Source organism: Perna viridis, chromosome 15, assembly GCF_037379345.1.
Source record: "Perna viridis isolate PV_CMFRI_1.1 ecotype Kerala chromosome 15, ASM3737934v1, whole genome shotgun sequence".
NCBI lineage: Eukaryota > Metazoa > Mollusca > Bivalvia > Mytilida > Mytilidae > Perna > Perna viridis.
In genome coordinates this window covers 20,594,361-20,617,719 of record NC_142459.1, presented here as the reverse complement: position 1 = coordinate 20,617,719, position 23,359 = coordinate 20,594,361, and the positions used below count along the sequence as shown (strand labels likewise).

Below are 23,359 nucleotides of genomic sequence, written 5' to 3'. Positions count from 1 at the left end.
TTTTAACTATGGAATCTTTGTACAAACTGATCTTGTAATATTTGCTTTACAACTGTTTTTATTTCCAGTTTACTCAAAACTGACTGACTATCCCATACATACAAAACTGACTGACCATCCCATACATACAAAACTGACTGACCATCCCATACATACGTCTATGTCATTTAGTACAGAGTAATCAAGGGAACCAAGGGTTATAGCGGTAATCAAAGAGTAATCAAGGGAACCAAGGGTTATAGCGGTAATCAAAGAGTAATCAAGGGAACCAATGTTATAGCGGTAATCAAACGAATGTAATCCAGGGACAAAGACCAGACATGGAAAACAGACATACACAACAAAGAACACAAGTAACTAAAATCATTGTATAACAACTATCCATTGTGAATGATTTTTTTTACATATTGTACATTAATTTATACATAATACCAGACAGTTTTGATTCATTTAACATATTTTTTATCCAAAAATTTAACATTCTACGTTTTACATCAATTTCTAATGGATACTTTCCAGTTTCGCCGTACACCATGAAGTTTGGTGTACTTGATCTTATAGAGAGCACTTGTTTCAAAAATTTTTAATGTACCCGTTGCAAAACTTGCAAATTTTCGAATCCCCAGATTTCGCACCCATATTATAATATCGGTTTTACTGATGTATCAAATAAATGTAACAGTAAATCCACTGGTATGGGAAAATTTCTATTTATTCTTTGTAATGCAAACAGTGCTCTCTGTCCTAGCTCTGCAAGTTTCTTTTTGGCTACAGTAAATTTACCATTATAGTTAAAAATTAAACCTAGATATGAATTACATATCAACTATTTCAATATTAGAGTCATATAATCTAAATATATCATTACCCTTGTATTTTTTCTTAGAAAACACCATAACTTTTGTTTTATCAACATTGACAGACAACTTCCATATGTTACAATATTCTTCAAAAACTTTCAAACACTTTTGCATATTTTCAACAGATTCTGCTACAATTATTGTATCATTTGCACATAAAAGAATGAATATAAGTAAGAAACAATTAATTTGTTCTAAAAGTTATTTGGACAATGTTTGGAGACCTGAAATATTATTACTTGAAAAAAATGACTCTAGATCTGCCAAAAACACCAAACAAAGATAAGGAGATTAATTTTCCCCCTGCCTGACCCCAACTTTCACAAGCAAAAAATCCAGATAAATCATTCCCATTTTGAACACACGACTTTATACTTCCATACATATTATGTATAACTCTCAAAATTTTACCAGTAATTTTACTATCAATAAGTTTTTTCCATAACCCCAACCTCCAAACAGTATCGAACGCTTTACGGAAATCTACAAAAGTACAATAGATTTTTTTTATTATTATGAAAATAGAATTCTATAAGCATTTGTAGTACAAAAATATTATCAACAGTACTATATCCTTTTCTAAACCCTGCCTGTGCCTTTGGAATGAGTTCAACTAAATCTGCAAATTTTGTAAGACGGTTATTAAGAACAGCTGTTAAAAGCTTCCCAAGAAACAAGAGTAATTCCTCTATAAGAATCTGGATTTAGTGGATCCCCCTTATTTTTGAAAATCGGCATGACAATTCCAATAGTCCAGACTTCAGGAACAATACAACAATCAAGGATCTTATTCAATAATGATTTATACAAAGGCAAAAGCAAGTCGATTGTAGATTTAATATATTTATTTATGATTTCATCATAACCTGGTGCTTTGTTATTTTTTAAATTTTTAACAGCTTCTAAAATTTCCTTTTCAGTAATGCAAGCATTCAAAACATCATTTGCAACATCATCATTATAATCTGGTAAAACAAATTCGTCATCTGTTTCATTCACATTGTTATCACAATTCAAATCTTTAAAATATTCATACAGTTCATAAATTGGAATTTTACAATCTTTAGGACTGGTATCATTAAGTTTATTAAGTATTTTCCATAATTCTCTAGGTTCACTAACTGCTGTGTTACGTAATTCATTTTCAACCTTAAACTGATAATCATTAAAAGCCTGATTTATTACAACTTTGTAAGCTTTGCTACTCAATTTTAACTCAGCTCCAGTTTCATCGGTTTTCAAGCGGTTGTGCTTTTTTTTTAGTTTTGTGAAATTCTGCCCTCAAATTCATTAATAACAGGGAATATATATAGTGTAACAATCATATAATCAATGAGGCTTGGTTGATTACTTGTCACTCTATCAAACCCTTTATCTGCTCCATCTCTACCATTAACAATAAGTAAACCGTTATTTTTACAAAGCCGTAAGAATTACATCTTCCTTTATCTTCACTGGCTCTATCTAATGGGATTTTATACTCATCAAGCTTTTGATAACTATTAAAAAAATTGTCTACCCCATCCACACCATCAATATTCAATTTTTTTTAATAAATCATCATTAGGTACAATGTAATCAAAATTCGTGTTACTTCTGGCATTAAAATCACCAATAAGAGCTACATGCATATTATCTTCTCGTAATTTCAAAATTTTATTTTCTATGTCTTCAAAAATATCAATAGATGAATATTTCGAACCTTTAGGAGGAATATATTTGCACTTTACTAACAGTTTTGAGTCATTAACAACGTCACTGATTTTCAACCAAACTACGTACTCTGAATCATTATTAACAAACGATGAATTACATTTCAATACACTGGCACGTGTTACTCGATACGTGTATAACAAGGAAAGGTTATTAAAGTGAGCAAGTAGAAGAGTGCATATAAGGGTGTAGCAAAAAGATAAGTATTGTACAGGTATGATGTAAACACACTCAATTAAGTTTTGATTATAATGTTCAGCACGAAATAAAACGGAGATGGAAAAGTTTGAAAATTAAGTGACATATTGAAATAGTATATGCAATTCTCGGTTTATCTTGTCAAAACTCTTAATCAAACAAATTTTCGGTGGTAACAACTGGATAACTAATGCCAATAACCGCTGCCATGGAGTTAATATCATGCAACCTTCTAACTGTGTGCACTTGGTCGGACAACTCTTTCAGGTAGATTTTCTCGTTTGTCGTCCAATGACCTTTGACTTTGCTATCCTTGGCTATTTATCTAACATGCCAATACATTTGATTACGCATACGCGTAAGGTCTTCATTGATGTAAACGTTAGGGAAATCACGTGAATCTTTGAGGCTTTTCATGCACTTTAAGAGTTCGATTTTGATATTTGGATTACGAACCCTCACAATGATCTGTCTCGATTTTGCAGGTGGATCGGTTGGTCGGTCAAATTCATGTTGAAAGCCACCTTGAGCATTAACAGTAGGACTTACGGATGTATCGAGTTCCATTGTTTGAGGTTCTGTGCCAAGATTGTTACATGTATCTGCTGATTTAGTCTTTTCACGTGTGTCAGACGACTTCTGTGTTTTTGCATAGGGGGCGGGACACCATTTCTGTGAGAACGTTCTAATTCATTGACGTTAAAGTTTGAGTCTATTTCACTAAAGAGTTTACATATCACCTCATTAGTACTTTCATTAGGTGTTTCAGGTGTACCCGAGACTCTTGTGAGACTTCGACGTCCGTATTGCTCCAGTTCATCAATTTTATCCCTGAGCCTAGAGTTTTCCACTGTCAGTCCATGAATTTTATGAGTTGGAGTTTTGAGTCCATCATGTCGGATATAATGCCGTTGAGGTTAGTTAAAAGGCGAGATTCAACTGCTGAAGCTATTTTTCCAACATCAGAATCCAGTAGGGTTATTGCGAAAGCATATGTAAACTGCTCAGTGGATTCGATTGGGCTATCTGCCATATCAGTTTTTGAACGCTTAATATCAAGTTTCAAAGGAGGGGTGGGTTGACTTGTTCTCTCTTTGCGTTTAGAGTTCTGTCCTGGAGATGACATTTGTTACAGTAATATAAGAACAATATGTCTACATGTACAATTATCAACGTACATGTACATGCACAAGTTCATAATATAGGGCAATTGTCACAAACTGCTACACATTAAAGAACCCTACTGTGGTATTCTTCCGGAGTAGAAACCATAGGGCTCACCCAAAGGAGGCTAAATTGCCCGACCCTGCCCACCTCTCCCAAAATCCAGTGGCAATCAAAATTTCTCGATTATATTTGTGTCCCATCCCATTTTTCGTTTCATCATCATTTCATGTTCATTTTTTCGTCCACTTCATATTCATCGCCTGAATATAGCCGAAATATTGCTGCTCGGGCGTTAAACCTCAACAAACAAACAAAACTAAGTCTTCCTCTTTAAGAACAAAATGTGTAAAGCACTGGGTTATACTACAAAATGTCATTTTTATGGAAAGGAAGATGTCGGTTGCCTATCCATAATTCCCGAAAAGAGGAATATAGGGTCAGTGACTGGCTTATGGGGAAGGACTCAAGAATGTACAATTTTGTTATGTAAACAACTAAACTTTTGAAGCATAAATGGAAGGGGACACTGGGTCATCTTGTATCCGCCTATAGATGTTGTCATTTACAGTTAGTGCACAAATCAATAAATAAAAAAGTGAACGTCAGCAAATGAAAGTTAAATAAAAATTAACGAGGACGAGTAATTAATTCTGTAGAATCTATTTTGAAATATTACATGTATCAATGGCTCAAACAAATTACATCTTGTATTGTTTACTATTGTTGCAGGCGCCAAAGGTCGTTTCGTTGTTCAGAATGTAGAACAAAACGTTCAGACAAAAGTACAAACACGATCTGGTAATGGCCAATCAATAAGACAATTCACAGTCCATAACGAGATAAGAATATTTAATGCAGAAAAAGACTTATCTAAAGACATCGACATATTCTCACAACCTTTAGCCAATACAATGCAATATATAAAGATGCACAGCTTTTGTCCATTTCAAAGTATTTTGATCATTAATTACAAGTTGGTAAGTAGTTTGATATTATGTTACAACTGAATTATTGGGACTGAGAAAATTATCTATCATGTTATTTTTATCTAGTGGAATTCAACATTCATAGATTCTTGATAATATACATTAATACAATATTTGGGTTCAAAGTATAGTATTGTGAAACAGCATGTTTATTGAATTACAAATATTGTTGAAAAAAATGGCTTTGATTTTATCTTGATTCATAAATTGAGAAATCTTTACATTCATATTTGAAACTATTAAACTACGTTTTTGGACATGTGTTATTAACGATAAAAATGTATAATTACCACACTTTCAAGCGATTAAATAGTAACGAAAATATCACTACTTTTCGTTACGTGTCTGTGATTTGTTTTTTTTAAAATCTCCTGACCTTCACTTTTATTACGCTCAGTTTATAGCTGATCAGTCCCGTGCGGGTACACAGCAGCGCTGAATAGGCTTGCAGCAGCGCTAAGCCTGTCGTGAAAGGAGAGTCAATAATGCTTAGAAGCCTGGCCGGGGGCGACTGGGTTGTGTACCCTAGGTGGTGGAATAGGGTACCCTGGCATGCTACTAATGTATACATAAAAAATAACCATCTTTTTGACAGCTACATTTTATTAAAGAAACATGAAGGTCCTGTTCATGTGTGTTTTGTTCTGTGTTGTTGTCGGTAAGCATTAAATCATAGTTAGCTCTGTCATTAAAACTAGTACTAAAACTAAAATATTTTTTTAATAATGAGTTCTCCTTTTTTACGTGTTTCTGTCGTTTGATTTGCTTTATGTATGTTTATGGCAGAGCAATGTGTGTGTGTGTGTGTGTGTGGAGGGTATCATCTTATTTCAAAGCTAACTTGCATGACTATAAAAAGGACTTGTAGTACATATTAACTATCTCAGTAAAATGACCTGAAATACACTGTAATGCAAGGGTTGTCCAATGTTATGACCGCAGGTGTCCAATTTTAAACCTTTAATGTATGCCACAGCTTCACTGTGTTAAGGTATGACGCTACTGTGTCAGACTTTCGTTTTATAAGGCCATATTACACAATCAAACATTTCTGTGAAAAACCTAAAAAATCAACGTTAACCTGACCTTATGCACAGTATTGATTGATGAACCACTTAAAAAAATCTTTTGCACTGAACTTATATGAACTTGGACTTTGAGGGAATAAAAATTCTTATGTTTAGCTTTTATTGACCTTGAATGCACAAGTGGCCAATCGAATTCTCAATGAAAATAAATGGATCTCGGGATGCCGGAAGGTTTGTTATTGATAAATTTGTTCTTGTGCATAGGTCTCAATAGTTTACATGTACACTAAATGTGGACATATCCGAATCATGCACTGCATATTACATTGTATGTCAAAGAAACATATATATGTATAATCCTTGAGTTATTTCAGGTTCGTTCGGAGCACAAAAGAGGAGTTACGAATGCACACAATCCGGTAACATCACCTGTACCGAAGGATGTTTGACAGCTGGATGTTGTGGACACTCAGCGGCCTGTCTTGGTGTCTGCTATTGCTATGGGGTACGTGTACATATAGTTGTTCGATAAGTAATCAAAACCACGTGCACGTGCGGTTTGCAAATACGCCAGAGCGTCAACAAAGCAGCCCAGTCGCTAGTAAGACAAACAACGACTTCTTTCTGCGGTCAAGTACATGTATCCCGGAGGCTGGGCTCTGCTACCAACATCTGTTGGTTTAACTTACCATTTCACACCGACCGTGCGAAACCCGAAGGGGTAGTTATGATCGTTATATGCCCTTAATCGTCATCAAATCATACATGCTAAAATTGCCTTAAAAATAAAAGCTATGATGTACATTGTAATTAGTGTTTAGTCAAACGGGGTATATTCATGTAGCGCATACACATATAACACTTTTTCATCATTTCCCCAAAACATTCTATACAAACAACGTTTTCAATACCTAAAACTATATGCCATTACACCAATACAAATGCATGTACAAAATAATTCTAAATACACCAATACTATTACATTATTTATATAAGATAATTCTTAATAAACAAATTGTTTTATCTTTTTGTCTTAGTAATATCAAAATTACATGTAATTATTACCTCAAAACGAATTGTTCTTTTTTTAATTTCAATTTGTAGAGTGGATATGAATATCGCTGTTACTTTTGTGACGTCTAACATCTACGACATTTACTGACCACGAACAATGATCTACGTGTACCATTTATTTTTATCATAAAACCTCAATTAACTTAAATTTGTATCATTTAAAGTAGTATTGCAGCTAAGAATCGTGCAAAATGTGATTGTCATCCTTCATTCATCGTGGATTTGATTACTTTGTAGTCGAGGTCTTTAAGATCTGACTTATACTAACTGAGGAACTTTTTGTTGCTTGTCCGTCCGCCTGTTGGTTCCCCAACAGTTACCAGATGATAACTTGAGAACTAATCATTTTTTTTTTTAATTTTCCACATTTCTTTAGTACCATAAAATAAAAGTTAACCTCAATTTTCTGCAAAATCCGAAAGGTAGTTTTCGAGTACTTGTTCGTACTTGTTTCAAAATAGCGGCGTAATCGACCATTAAAAATGCGATAAAACTAATTAACCTGTAATAATCTATCGAATTATGAAATATACTTAAAGAATATGAGTGTAGCAATATATTTAGCTGGATTAATGTCAAAATAAAGGGCCGTAGTCATATATATACATCCTAAAAATGTTGGAAGAGTAAGCAAGGCAGGCGCGTAGCTGAAGCCAAATTGAAGTGTAGACAAAATTACGGCAGGGGGTCCGGGGGCCGCTTAAGGCCCCCAGTAGATCCAGGGCGCAGCCCTGATAGGGGGTCCAGGGGGGGCAAGCCCCCCGAAGCTCCGTGGAGATAGCGTTTTAGAGCATCATTTATGCCTCTCCTGGATGTATTTTATCTCAAAATTTTGACATTAAATTTGCAAGCATAATGAACGTTGGACATAATCGGCTATGGAAAGTATCACTTTTCCATGCATCTAGGTTAATATTTGGAGGAATTCGGGACACGCTTGGTGCTTGATGTATGACCGACATACCTGAAAACGGATCACATCATATGGGACCCCTAATTAAAGCTGCATACCAAATATCAGCAGACTGCTAGTGATAGTTGCTGAGAATATGTTACAACACTGTTTGACACTGATAAATGAATAAGTCGGCTCTTTGGACAGAAAGGAAATGACCGACAGTCCCGAAAATGGATCCCACCATATGGGATCACCATGCACTGAGGCTGCATACCGAATATGAAGTGGCTTCGATTGATATACCGGTAATATAGTTGTTGAGAAATCTCTTAAATTTTTTTCCTGCCCGCCCGCAAATTCACCAAGTACTATAACTCAATTACACTTCGCTAAAATTCGGGTAAAAATAATGTTATAAATTAAACACTTTTTCTCAAACATATCCTTTATTTCGGTCTGCAAATGACCAGCGACATTATCATAGAATGCAACTTGAGTATGTCAATACCGTTAACCGTATATACATAATCCTATATTTACGTTAGAGACTAGAGTAATAACATTTAACATTAAACTGTTAAGGACAACATATCAGCAGTTAACTGAGGGAATATCTACTAAAAACCAAAGTCCATGAAACGACTCTTAGCCGCTACAAATGATCTTATGACACTCAACGTCAATGTCCATATCCCTATGTACATGGAGAAGAGCTAACGATGACAAACGATCTTCTACCATTGTAGATCTGAAGTATGTTTTCAAGCGTATTAGCGCACTAAACGAACGTTCAGTGGTATCTGTAGTTGCTGGCATGGTTATCAGAATTGATAAGATCGTGTAAACTGAAGGATATAATTCCTTGTTTGTAGCTTCAAGCGCCATCTTTAGTGACTTTGGTTTTTTCTGTACATCAGGCAAATACCAGCGCCGTTTCCATCTACTCATTTCTAAACTGATTGTCTCGAAGTCCAAAGGTACATCATGTTTACATGTATCATGTAGCTTCTGGGTACATTCGACATCCAGATTAACCAAACGAGATGGAATTAAAATTTGGGCTAGAAATCGATCACTATTTTCAACCTATCTGCCATACAGTTCAGTGATGAAATGATCCAGAAATGGGTTGTAAAGAGACCTCTGCCAATACTGACTTGGAGTGTCTGTTCGTTGGTTGGCACGATGAATTTTTCGACATGCTCTTCGTGGCATGCTTGGCTCGATTTCAAACTTCGCTGCCAACCTAACAGCGGAATCGAAAAGAGAATCCCACACATTCTGGTCAAGTCTCTCTGCAGATAGCAGGTCGATTACTATTTTATCCTCTCTGACGGCTTCCACCAAATCACAATTTTCATTTTGCAAAAAAAAGTGGACAGGTGTACAATGCTCTTAAATATGTGCTCTGTTGTTATTAAGCCGATAATAAAATCCAATTTGAAGATAGCAGACAAACGGGCCAGCCTTAGTGTCACCGGCCTGTTGAAGGTGTTCCAATGCACTTACAATAACGGGAAATGCAACTACAAACATGTGCAAAGCATCAGCCCGACTTGTCCACCTTGTTTCACACAGTGTGCGCAACTTCCTTCTTCCATCCAATACGTCCTTAGTGTCTTCATCCTCTTCAAGTTTGTCATAAAATGCCTCCATGAGTTATGCTGAATAGTTAAAACAGAAAGCTATTTCTTGAACTGTTCCCATAATAGTGCGGACACTGTCTTCTTTACAACTGTGCACAATGGCTAGATTTAACGAGTGGCTCTTACAGTGAACGTACGACGCTTCTGGATATCTCTCACGAATATGAGCTTGCACGCCTTCGTTCTTGCCGGAAAAGACGAGTTTTTGACAGCATTAGACTACACATACATGATTAAAATGATATCCTTTTATATTTAACTGTGATCTGACCATATGATTACATGCATTTGCAATTAATGGAAATATACATAAACAAGAAATATGTGAGCTAATGCTCACTAATGATACCACCGCTTTCACAACTTCGGTAAACAGGAAGAAGACCAGTCAGGGGCACGAAATCGGTATACACCATATGGGGACTACAGGGGAAAATAATGTGTAAAATATCAGGCGCCTGCGTCATATAGTTGCTGAGAAAACTGCGACGAAAATTTTGTTACGAACGGATGCACGGACATACAGATGCACGGACGGACGCACGGACAGAGGTAAAACAGTATAACTCCCCCCCCCCACCAATTATAGAAAAAATGGAAATGGGGAGTATGTCAAAGTAACAACAATATTGACAGAACAAGAATAAAAAGCTCTATTCCTTGATAAACTATATTTGCGTTTTCATTCACTCCATATCCTTCCTTTTTATATAGAGCATAATTTAATTCAAATTGAGTTATGACAAACGGAGATAGACTCAAATAGTTTTCTCACCAAATATATGTGCAGACCATATTCAGGTTTACCACCCGTGATTGAATTTGTCCTTAAATGATACATGTATGTAAACGTTTTACGCGGAAAAATACGCTTATTCTTTTTTTTTTTATTATTTTTCAAGTAATATTGACATGCATCCAAATGACGAACCTCAAATGATGATTATGGGAGTATTTTCCGCTGCAACAGACCGATTTCTATTATTTTTTAAGTTCTAATTTTTAACACAAGTCCAGGACCAATTCAGTTTGGGCCCCACTGAATGTAAAACATACTGAATAAGACTGGACGATTTATTTAAATAATTTATGTGAGGCCGTCATGTGAGATTTTACAATATTTTCCGGAGACTTAATGCCACCTTTATCATGTCTTTGGTTTTACTAGGATATCTTCCCTGGTCGGAAAAGAGAAATTAGTACACTTGTTGGGTTCCCAATTCGGGAAACGGGGAGATAATGTCACTCGTAAACAACCCAAAACGGATACGATTATGATCCGTGGTTTGACGATTGATAAAAAGAAAATATTACTTAATACTGACTTGTGCATTTTAACAGATTCTATTACAGGATTTATGTTCAACAACATAATATGTTAGCAACTTTCAACACCCGTACAAAAAATAATAAATAAAATAAAATTGGCAAAATTAACTGCAGGCAAAAGCTTTTTTGCCTAACGGCAGCTACGCGCCTGCAAGGAAACCAAGGTTATAGTGTAAATCTGTAATTGTTCAGCTGTCCCAAGTAACATTTTTAGTCGCATGAATAATTTCAAAATGACCAAGAAAATGTGTTCTTTTTATAATTAAACGAAATTTTTTGGGGGAAAAAAACTGGCAAATATCCACGTTTTTTAATGTTTTATTTTGACGTCATGGTGACCTCATTTCCCAGCAATTGTTCAGAAATACCAAGAACAAAACTGTCCCACAGAACACAACAGAACTAGTACACCAATTCAAACAAAGAGAAGGAGTATTATATATGGACAGGGGTACATTCTTTTTACATTTAAGTAATATTATTTTACTCCAAATCTCAACATATTTTACAAGAAAAACAGAGTTTTACGAAATACAGCAACTTTTATTGAATCTTACAAAATGTCACAGATGCTCTTTTTCGCATTACGGCAATTTATGCAAAGTTTACGTCTTATTTTTATGTTATTGCTACATTCCGTTTTCCAACAACAACTGTTTTCTGAATGTTATTTTTCTCAGCTTTTCATTAAGTCCTAGACTTTCAATTTATGATTCCTATTACTCTTACAACAGCACATTTTACAAATCTTACCAATTGTCACAACCCCATAAAAATCACGTTTTCAATAATGGTAAAAGCGACGTTCTGTAAGTGTGGTTGGCGATTTTTTCGTATGAGTTTACACTTAGCAGCTACAGTTCGCATTATTAAGTTAGAATTTTATTCAAAACAACAATTATAATGCGATATTGTCGTAATTTTTTTAAGAAAAAAATCACCAGTGCGGTTTCGAAAATGTCATTATTTTTGTAAAAGACACACATCTAGATTAACCATTAAATTAAATATACATGTATGTTGCTGAAAGGTTTTCATTAAAAAAAACATATTCGCATCTAGGCCTATAATTATTATATATCATTTTTACCAGCACAGTTTTTCTAGTGATAACGTTAATACACGGGTTCGGTGAAAAAAATCTGTCATGTGAAAGAAAGGAAATGTTATATTAAATACACAGCACATCAACCATGGCAGGAACATTTTTTTTGTGTTTCCTCCCCATGAAAACTTTCAACAGGAGGAAATCAAACAAAAATATTACTGAATGAGGCACCGACACAAAAATTTTAATTATGTCTTTAGAAAAAGAGGGAACATGGGGATATGTTACATATACAAGACGCACTTACAATAAAAATAACGTTTAATGTTAATTTATTTCAACAGGATTACTAATAATAGTATAGCTCTCTTATTTATTTCTTTATAAAAGCAATTTTATAATTTATAATACATTATAAACATCAGACTGAGTTCTTCAAAGCTATTCTAGATTGCATGGTGCAGTTGATCATTAGTCACATAAAGTTGTGATTTTTTTCGTCATTATTTATCAGACAACTTGTTATCAAAGAAAAATACCGTCCACATTTCCTATGATTTTCCTCAAAAACGTCGTGACGTTGTGTTACCACTGTAGGTACGAACAGCGCGCGTAACGCCTTAACATTTTGTCTTCCCTTTTCATCAAAACTAGGCAGGTATTACTTAATGTTACATTACATTGATGCCCTTTTTTATTGTTACGTGTGAGTGTGTCTTTTTTCTTTTCTTTCATTTTTTTGTTTTTTTTTTGTTTTAGTTTTTGTCTTTTTTTTTAATTTTGTTTTTATTTGGAGACATCGAAATCAACATACACGTATCTGTTGTAACTGGACCATGACTCATAACATTTCGCATTTATTAAAGAGCGAGAAATTAATCGATAGCTTTCAAATTGTTTGTTTTTTGTTTAATTTTATATCCGCGTAATGTAATTCCTATTAAAATCGCCTATTGAATTTTAACCACGGGTATCTCTTTATCTCACATGCTATCCTATCTATTTATTTACATCCTATCGCAGTACTGCACTGTACGACATGTGATATGGTCAAGGTCAACACCAACATAACAGTTAAATCTGCACACACCGTACCCTGAAAAGAAGAGAGTCCAGCCTTACCTGACACACCGTACCTTGAAAACCAGAGAGTCCAGCCTTATCCGACATCTTTCTGGGGTTCTCCCACATTGGCTTTCATTTCTACAAAACTTCCATTTACGAACATCTGTTCAAATGGATTAAGATATTTATTTTTTAATTTCGGTTTGTAGAGGTTTCGCTGTAGATAATGAACGATAGAAGTTACCAAAGAGGAATGGTTAAAATAATTATAATGAATGTGTAATTTTCTAAAAAAAATGGATGTAATCTGGATTAAACAGGACAGTGATAGTTTTAATCAAAATAATGTGGTTATTTTAACAAATTTGTAAACAGTTTACAGATAGACTTTTGCAGGTAGGAAAACATTTTTTTTTTCAAACTATTTATTCTTCGGAAGAAAAAATGTCTTTCTTGTAAATGCATGATACTTACAACTTAAATGGACTTTTTTGTCGTTTTGCGTTTGAGTCCTTCCATCCGCTGGCCAGCCCGCCTGCTCGATTGTTCATCCCCACCTTGTATTATTAGTTTAATCTACATGTACCTCCTATTTTTCATAAGGGACAACCAAAGACTTAAAAAAACAGACCACCATGATTGCTGTCCCGCCAAACATAATGGTAGAGAGATGGTTGATTTGGATTCAGAATATACATGTGTAATGTGTCCGAGTCCAGTTACATTCATACCTTATATTGTTATAAAACGAATCTTGTATAACCAAAAGAGCATTATTTTTTAAATGTTCATGTAATTCCTTCATCGTACTTTGTATACATATAAATGCACAGTGACTGATTTAGTGCAAATGGCATGCACATGTACCTTGTATTTTCTTTCATCTTAAGCCCGTGCGGGTCCGGGTGTGAAAAGAACAGACACACAGCAGCGCTAAGCCTGTCGTAAAAGCGACTAAATAGTGCTTAGAACCCCGGTCAGAGGCCGGAAGCTAGGACACTGAACCCACAGAGCAACTTGGTTGTGTGCCTCAGATGGTGGAATTGGGCATGCTACATGCTGGGGTCGTCTGGCCTGACTGCAAACCATGGTGGTGCAACGTTGAGAAAGATGCCACGTTCTTCGACCCTACTACCCTTGTGTCCAATCCCATTCTTAAATTTCATCATTTCATGTTCATTTTATCATCTATTTCATTCATGTCCATCGCAGGGGTATAGCTGAAATTTTGCTGCTTGTGTGTTAAGCCCCAACAATCAATCAATCAATCATTTCATCTTGAAGCCATTGACCCAAAATCAATATTTTGATGGGATACCTTTTGACTGGGTAAAATCCCTATTGAAAAGGAAGCACACGTATCAGTGGTTGTTACAACGTTCAAACAACATCTTCTATGTTTGTGTCTTGGATTAAATATTTTGTACCATCAAAAAGGGAGTTTTATTTTTTTTACATTTTTATTTGTTGGGTATCAATTTTCGTGTTTTTTAAAGGGAGTATGGAACTATTACGGAGAATTATTTCCGTGAATTAACGTTGACTGGGGCCGACATTCAGTACTTGTATGGGGAAAGCTTTCCATTCTATGGTATATGGGGGGATTGGGAATAGGGAATGGGGATGGTGAATTGAGGGATTGGGATTTTGAATGGGGAGGATGTGGAAATTTGTCTTATAATATGTATTGACTTGCAAAAATGTGTAAAATTTAAATAAAAATAAAAATAACAGCTAAAATGTTGAAGACTTTAAAAAATATATAATTTAATTTGATAAAAAAATATGTAATGGGAATTTTATGGGGGGGGGGGTGGGGATTTTTCTATGGGGAATGGGGATGGGGACAATGGTGAATGAGGAATGGGGTGGTTGTTAATGTTAGAAGTGGGACGTTTATACTATACACGAGCTAAACATGTAGAATCGTCTCGGAATCATATTTAAATGTACTACTGTAAAAATCGTTTTTATGAACATTAAAATAATAGATGGTTAAATGTTTAGTGAGACAACTGTCCTACTGCCACAATGGGTGCTATGGCCCAGTCATCGTGTCTTAAAGTGTCAAAAAAAGACAGAAGCCATGACGAGGGGTCGACACAGTACCACAAATCGCTATACATGTAGCAGTCAGTTGTTTCTGATATTTTGTAAGAGTAATTTCGGACAACTCGCTTCTTTAACTTGTATGACATGGTTGATATTTTCTAAATACATCTTTCAAATGCACCTGGTCCATGCTCCCAGTTTTTAGTGGAGTCAGAGTTGCTGATTTGCTTTTGTTACTTTGTATGTATGATTTTAGTTACTTTATGTTCTTTGTTGTGTATGTCTGTTTTCCATGTCTGGTCTTTTTCCCTGGATTACATTCTTTTGATTATCGCCATAACCTTGGTTCCCTTAATTATTCTTTCAACAATTGAGACTGTATATATTTCTTAGAAATTGCGAAAATCAGTATGAACAGGATGTCTATTTATAGTCATGAATAACTGCAATGTGCTGGGACTTCACGCAAAGGATTTGGGTAATTACCGACTTGATATCATCCTGTTTCTTATTGCAATTTCAACTAAAATCATAAAAACGGAAACTTCACAAACACTTTGATGGTTATTTTTTGAGGTTTTGAAGTATAAATACTCGCATAACTTTACACGTGAGTTTATTACATGTATGTATTCTATGAGGGATACTATTGATGCAATTACCTTTTAAAAATATATCTTGAATAAGACGGATGTAGACTAGAGATAGAGATTTATAATCCATAATATTGTGAGGACATGTACATTATATATACATGTACTTCTGCATTATTATTCGGACATGTACATATACAACAGCCATTTCATCGTATAAAAAAGCTTAAAGTTTATCAAAAGGTTTGTATTTATAATGTCACAAGAATAATTATTTGATAGCATGTTTTTTGTGTTGCTGTCTGTGGAAATTAAAAGAATATTAAATTGTAAATAACAGAATTACGATAGACTGATATTATTTCCAACAACTTGCAAACGATTGAAAATAGTATCGTGTTTCTAACCATAAGACTATAGAAGATAGTCAATACAATGCGGAGAGAATAACCAAGGGAACCAAGGTTATATGTAGCGGTAATCAAAGAGTAATCAGGAGAACCAAGGTTATAGTTGTAATCAAAGAGTAATCAAGGGAACCAAGGTTATAGTGGTAATCAAAAGAATGTAATTCAAGGACAAAGACCAGACATGGAAAACAGACATACACAACAAAGAACATGAAGTAACTGAAATCATACAAATAAAGTAACAAAACTTGGATTCCACTAAAAACTGGGATCATGGAGCAGGTGCGCCGGTAGGGTAAGCGTCCTCTGTTTTTTTTTCTAGAAACACCCGCCGAGTTGCTCATAAAAAGTCAAGTCCGGGGTAGACAAATGAGAAAAGGAAAACTATGACACGCTGAATAAATCAGTTTTCATGACACAGATGGATACACCATAACGATCCACGGAGACAAAGACCATTCCATCCCCCCTATTTTGCTTATTAGTTCGACCTAATTGCCTATCTTCACATTTTTTTCAGTTGATTAGTAAGGGGTGTAAATTATCATGATTGAATTAAAATAGTAGGCAGTAGTAAATAAGGCAGGTATGGTCGGAGGCCCGCCTAAGTCCCTAGAAACTCGGGAATTTTTACGATCTACAATGTAGCTATATAAAGATACTGAAATCTACATGAAAAAAATTGCACTTTTTAGGTGAACATTTTCAGACATTTTGAAATATGTTAACAATTGTCAAGATATTACAAAAAGAATGCATGAATTCAAACTACCGTATATTTTGATATAATTTGGTACTTATCTCAACAAGAAAAAAGTGGCTGAAGATACATGTACATGTACATGTATATCTGCTACGTTAGTCAATTTCTACCCAATAGCTCTCAGAACATTGTCATGAACTACAATGTACAAGTACATTTTGTATTTATGTACCAATATTGGGGGTATTGCAAATGGTATCCGTTCACCGTTATAGAAAAGTCATTTACAAGGATGAGCAAGAATATATGGATCGTAGCATTACAATGTCCCGTTGTACTTCATTAGAGTAAGAGAAGTTAGAGCACTCAAGTGCCAGTCAATGCTTGAAAGATGGTTACTATATTTCCTGTAATTCCCTAACTATTGTGTCGTTTTTACTGCTTACACCATTTATTATCAATTCAAAATCAAACAGGAAACATTTACATTTGACGTATGAGGAAACTTATACCTTCATCCTTAAGTACTACACGTGAATATTGACATTCCTTAATTTAGTAGGTAAAAAGCTTAAACGTACATGCATTAAATTACTTGTTTTCATGTCACATAATTGCATTTACATAATTATTCAGCAAACTTTTAAAGAAATAAAAACTGCTTAATATATCATTATAATGGTATTAGTGAATATAACTTTTGAAGTGTATAATTACATTGTAATTCCTTGTCAGAGTTAAACAAAATCATAACAATGACAGCGCATTCAATGATGTTGTTCAGAAGATTTAAGGTGCGGAGCGGATTTTCTCATTTGCTCAAAGGAAGACAAACATAATCACCAAAACATCATCATTGTACGCGCTATAAAGTAAAATCAAATTATCAAGTTAAGTTAAATCATTATCAAGCCTATAGCTTTTCTCTATACGTAAAATGTAAGAAGGCATACGAGCAAACGCTTGTTTTTTTAATTTCTTTTCTACATAACACAACCTGAAAAAAAAGTAATCATTTAACTTTTGAATCAACTGTCATCGCAAATGTATACATGTACCAACCTTGTGAATTAATATACTACAGACGGGTTATTTAGATTTTCTCAGCTCATATATTTTTGGGGCATATACAATTTAAGTAGGTAGACCTAGGGTAAGGGACACAACTCCTACAAATCATTATTTTATGTACTTGTATGAAATGGTTGATATTTTTTAGATACATTTCTCAACAATTATGACTATACATATTTAGAGAAATTGAGAAAATCGATATGAACAGGATGTCAATTAATATTCATGAATCAGTGCAATCTTGTGCTGGGACTTCACATAAAGGAATTGGGTCATTACCGACTTGATATCATCCTGTTTCTTATTGCATTTCACATGAATGAAGGCGTACAACCAACAGTTAAAATTTATTTTCTGCATAATACAACTTGAAAACAAGTATTCATTTAACTTTTGCATCAACTGGCATCGCAAATATGTAACAACGTTGTGAATTAATATACTACAGATGGATAATTTTGATTTTCTCAACTCAAATATTTTGGGGCATATACAATTTAAGTAGGTAGACCTATGGTAGCTAAAGGAACACAACTCTTACAAATCATTTTAACGTTTGTATTCACCATTTTACATCAATCTCGTGTAGGCATAAAAGTAACTTGAACTGATTTCATTCTGCTTCAAATAGAAGCTTGATAGGCTTTGGTGAAATCGAATATGATACAAACATATCACTGATTTCAAAAGTTATGTTTCTTACCCTGGGTTTACCATCTTAAGTAACGATTGGTTTATCATCAAAATTCAATACTTATTAGTATGAATTGGTACGAAACATTCTCTTATCCACTTCCATATCTTCCCTATATGTAAACATTGATATCCTGACGAAACAAACAGATACGCATTGTGCTTCATTGTACCAGAGACTTTTACAGTCTATTTATGTTTGACTAGCTCTAATTTTACCATTATAACAAATACATTGGAAACTGTCTTCGTGACCATCTATATTCAAGAGTAACTCGTCTTAAAATATGATTATAATATTCCTATGTAGTACATTTGTACATGTACATCTATGTAACATTAACCTGTATATAATCTTTTTTCGGGGCGCTTCTTACTGTCCAGTGTTGAAATATGGTATAATTTGCCTCTCGACATTCGTAAAATGTCGTCATTACAAACCTTCAAGAACTATATTAAAGTTCAGAATGTAAAATGTCCGGCATATTTTTATATCGGCAGTAGAATCGATCAAGTTTTCCATGCAAGGCTGCATATGGACAGCAGTTCTTTTAATGCGCAATTATTTACGCAAACCCTTATAGATAACCCATACTGTATATGCGGTCAATCTGAAACGACGGCACATTATCCACTTCACTGTAATAAGTATACAGCCATTCGAGAAACAAATCTATTTTCCCTTGACCTTCCTATTCCATTAACATCTGGAATCTTTTTTATGGATCAGGTGCTCTGACTTAAGACCAAAACATACAGTCGTTTACAAATGTGCAAAAGTAAATAACAGGTTTGTGAACACCTAAATACAACCATTGTACCCATAATGCATTTCAATCTTCTGTTTGTTTGTTTCTTTTTGTCATATATTATATTCTATATAAAAGATTTTTTTCCAAAAAAAAATTGTGAGCGTGCCAAAGTACTACGTAAATTCAGCACGCCCTTGCTTTAAGGAGATAAACTTTGTACATGTATAAGCTCTGTTTGTTTCCGAATCTTTGCCATACAATTATTGTATAGAGTGTATAACTATTGTACTTGTATTATTACTGACTCTAAACATGTTTAAACAAACATATATATAAATGTACATACAACCTGTCTAATGTGACCAAGATTTTCTCTCTGATAGTCATTTTAGATAGACTAGTCTCTAATTTTTATGGTAAAGTTGATAGCTGCGATTTTTGTTCTTTTAGAAATACAGTATACATTACCAGAGATGACCACAAATATTATAGATATGGCTGGAACAGGCTCAGCAGCCAATAGCCTTGGGGAGACAATGTCGTCTGTGGGGTCAACGTTAACGGCAGTCCCTCAAGGCACTTCGAGCCTTTCTGCTTCCGGTGTCTCTAAGATTGACAGAAGTATGAATGCATCTGAAATAAAATTAAAACAACCATCGAAATTAGTTGTTATTTCAAAATGGCTAGTGACGTTCATCAGTGGTGCCGTCTTCCTTGGTTGTCTAGTATCGAGTAAACTTTCGGCAATAGGGGTCGCTGCAAAACTTAAGGACAAAGGAAATTGCATGAATGTTGACGAATCTGCTACAGATACAAGAAAGGAAGAATGTTGTACAAGTTTTATCCACATCCTGTTAATGCTGCTTTTTCCAAACGTCCTAACATTTTTGCGGTTTTCTTGGAGTAGCATTGGCAGAAGCGACCGGAAGTGGCCTACCGGTAGACGGCTTATCTTGGTAAAGTATATTAACCGACACCAATAGTATTTTGTAATGTCGAAGTTAATGAACTTGAACTTTATAGATTTGTTGTTTAATATCTATTATTAAATGTGGAAATGGAACTTCTAGGCAAAATATTTCAATAAACGAAAAAAGGCAACAAATCATATAATTATCTTGTCCAATTCTGGCTCACCTTTCCCAAAGGGCCAACTGAGCTATTACCATGACTTGGCGTCCGTCATTGTCCGTCGTCGTCGTTAACATTTTATTCAAACATCTAATGAAAATTGATATGATAATTCCTGTGGTATTAGCTGTAGGATTTTCTATCCAAGAAAAATTAGAAATGACCGTTTTTACGAAAAAAAATATTGATGATAAAGCCAGGTGAGCGATTCAGGCTCTTTAGAGCCTCTAGTTCAAAGTTCTTAAAATGTGCATGGACACAAAATTATAATTGGTTGTGGAATAAATTGCCAAAATCACATAATGTTGCATAAAATTAATGCTCAATCAACGATAAATAAATTATGATCTTCATCAATGAAATACTTGAGTTAAATGCAATATATTCACTTAAAATCAATGACTGAAAAATGACCCTATTCAAAGGCTGTCTCGCGTCATTTTCCGAGAACCAACCGCTTACTGCTGTGTAGTGTACATAACAGCAAAACATTATATGCGACATATTTCTCGTAAGGAGGTAGATAGAGGTTAAGGGGCATGAGAAATCACTTGAACGCTTGTGTAAACCATTTTACATAAATCTCATGTAAGCATCTTAGTTATGTTGATTTCATTCTGCTTCCATGGAACACTTGATTGGCTTTGATAAGATAGAATATGACACAAAAAAATCAATGATTTAGAGTTTTTCCCTTTGCCTTGAGACGACCTCCTAAAAGCACAAAAAGATTAGACTAAATATCAGACAAACAAAAAATACCAAAACTTCGGCAGTGAGATGATTCAAATCCGTCAAAATCCAAAAAACATGGCCTAAGGGTGAATATATTAAGGAGGTAGACCTAGGGTAAGGGGCAAAACTCATGAATTCAATGATATGTTTGTATTATATTCAATTTCACCAAAGCCTCTCAAGCTTTCATTTGAAGCAGAATAAAACGAATCCAAGTTAATTAGATGCTTATACAAGATTGGTGTAAAATGCGGAAAACAAACGTTCCAATGGTTTTTAAGAATTGTGTCCCTTATCCTAGGTCTACCTCCTTAAACAAACAATGATCTAAATTTAAAATGAAGCGAACCGAATAAAAAAGATTCCAAACAAAAACTGAAGATAAGAGAAAGAAGACGTCACACATAGACTATAGCACAAGCAATATGAACTCCCACAAAAAAATAGGGAGTAACATCAGGTACTCCGGAAGGGTAAGCATGTTACGTGTAGAACTGATATAAACACTTTTTTCTTTTAGTGTGTGATTGTCAGTGCCCTAGAAACGTTTGGATTATGTTTGTTTGCGTTACAAATTCTTAAGTTCAAAGGAAGTGCAGTTGTTGTTCTATTAATGGACGGCGTCTATATAATTCATGCCATTACAAGTGCTATTTTTGCAGACAGAAGTTTACTGAAAGGCTCTATTTTGAGACTAGCGTTTATAGGTGGCGCGTTTGTCACAATACTTGGCTTTGGTTTGACTGTATATGTTATAATAGACAAGCCTCTTTCCGTACCAAAAGAGAACATATGGCAAGTGTTTATGTCTATTCTCTGTTTGGGATTTTCTTGGTTGCCATGGTTACGTCGCAAATTTATTTTGGTTGACAAAGTAAAGTCTGTAAATGGATTTTCACCGGATGTCACGTTACGAAAGACAGAAAGTGGGGACAACTTACTCAAATCTCCAAACAGTATGTCTGGCTTAAGCAGTTTGTCAAGTAGCGCACAGTTTTCAGTTAATCGAGACAGAGAAGAGAGATATACACATAAACTAATAGTTGTATCCTCTCTTGTAAAAATAATCTTGACAATCATTTTCTCTTTCCTTATTCAAGATGTAATCAATAAGGGAAACATATTAACGGTCATCGAAGAATGGTCGACCGGATGGAACTTTTCTTTGCAGGATTTAAGCAAAATGACTGACCAGCAGACATATTTCTTTATGATCAATGTAATAACTACGACGTTAGGATATGCCATTGGTGTGTATGCTCTCCAGACGCAGATGGTTAAGGGTGCATTCGTTATTCCACTACTGTTAGTGACGCCATTATCTTTCATGATACTCTTTATGAAAGATTCTTGTAAAAAGTTTTATTTTGGCGACAGATCTGTTCCATTCGATGAAGACATATGTACAGATTTAGACAAATATAATGGATTCCTGATTCCTGCCTTGATACTGCTCTTCATCGGACAGTGTTTGACTGTAGGATACTACGTATTTAAAAGTAACACAATTGTCTTGCAGAAAGAAGTGAAGGTAAAAATCTCGGTAAAAACGTACGTAGTATAAATTGAACAGGTACAGGTAGTTTATTAACATTTACATTGTATATCTAGTCTAAACTAATTATGCCTAGCATATCATGCAACTTCAGTTATGCGTAGCATCAAATATTTGTGCCTGACCGTAATCAAAATTATGCCTACAGGTTCAAATAGCATGTAATATAGCTAAGCAGACATATAACTACTTAATCTCAAAGCGATTAAATGAATTATGTTTTAAGACATAAGCTAGCCAAAATAAACTGGGGAGATTTGTAAAAATCATGATTTAATGCTGAAACACCCAATCCCAATTTTAAGGGTGGGTGGAGGCACGTTCTCCCATGATGCTTTTTAAATCAAAATCAGACTGTTTTTGGTTTGTTTACATTTAAGTTATTCTGGTTACCGATGTTTAACAGTATAATGCCCGACCAATGGATGCTTCTAGACAGACGGACAATGTTTATGGATGCCAAACAAGATGTTAAAGAGGATCAGATAAAGAAAACAAAAGTATACATCTGTACCACCATGTATCGAGAGGTATATATATAGTGAGTCAAATTGTTTTAGTGGTGGTCACTAAAATCAATATGACCCAAAAACAGATATGGACATGTACTTTTTTTTTTTTTTTTTGGGGGGGGGGGGTTCAGATCACA

The 23,359-nt window shown here is 34.7% G+C and overlaps 1 protein-coding gene and 1 long non-coding RNA gene across 4 annotated transcripts in view; both read left to right on the top strand.

Moving 5' to 3' along the window:
• Positions 1 to 4,825: 4,825 nt before the first annotated feature.
• Positions 4,826 to 7,174, top strand: LOC148597413 (uncharacterized). The gene is made up of 4 exons (XR_015919061.1): positions 4,826 to 4,915; positions 5,520 to 5,582; positions 6,327 to 6,457; positions 7,057 to 7,174. It is a non-coding gene; the product is annotated as an uncharacterized LOC148597413 (long non-coding RNA).
• Positions 7,175 to 13,044: 5,870 nt separating this feature from the next.
• The window catches only part of LOC148597412 (uncharacterized), a 32,267-nt gene continuing 21,952 nt past the window's right edge, over positions 13,045 to 23,359 (top strand). The window contains exons 1-4 of one of the 3 annotated variants that reach the window (XM_088562957.1): positions 13,045 to 13,408; positions 19,740 to 20,245; positions 21,676 to 22,686; positions 23,091 to 23,240. In XM_088562957.1, coding sequence (XP_088419083.1) covers positions 19,763 to 20,245; positions 21,676 to 22,686; positions 23,091 to 23,240 — 1,644 coding nt within the window. In that variant the 5' untranslated portion in view covers positions 13,045 to 13,408; positions 19,740 to 19,762. Of the gene's footprint in view, positions 13,409 to 15,693; positions 15,901 to 19,739; positions 20,246 to 21,675; positions 22,687 to 23,090; positions 23,241 to 23,359 lie in introns of those variants that run through there. The other 2 variants (XM_088562959.1, XM_088562958.1) reach the window with 2 other exon arrangements.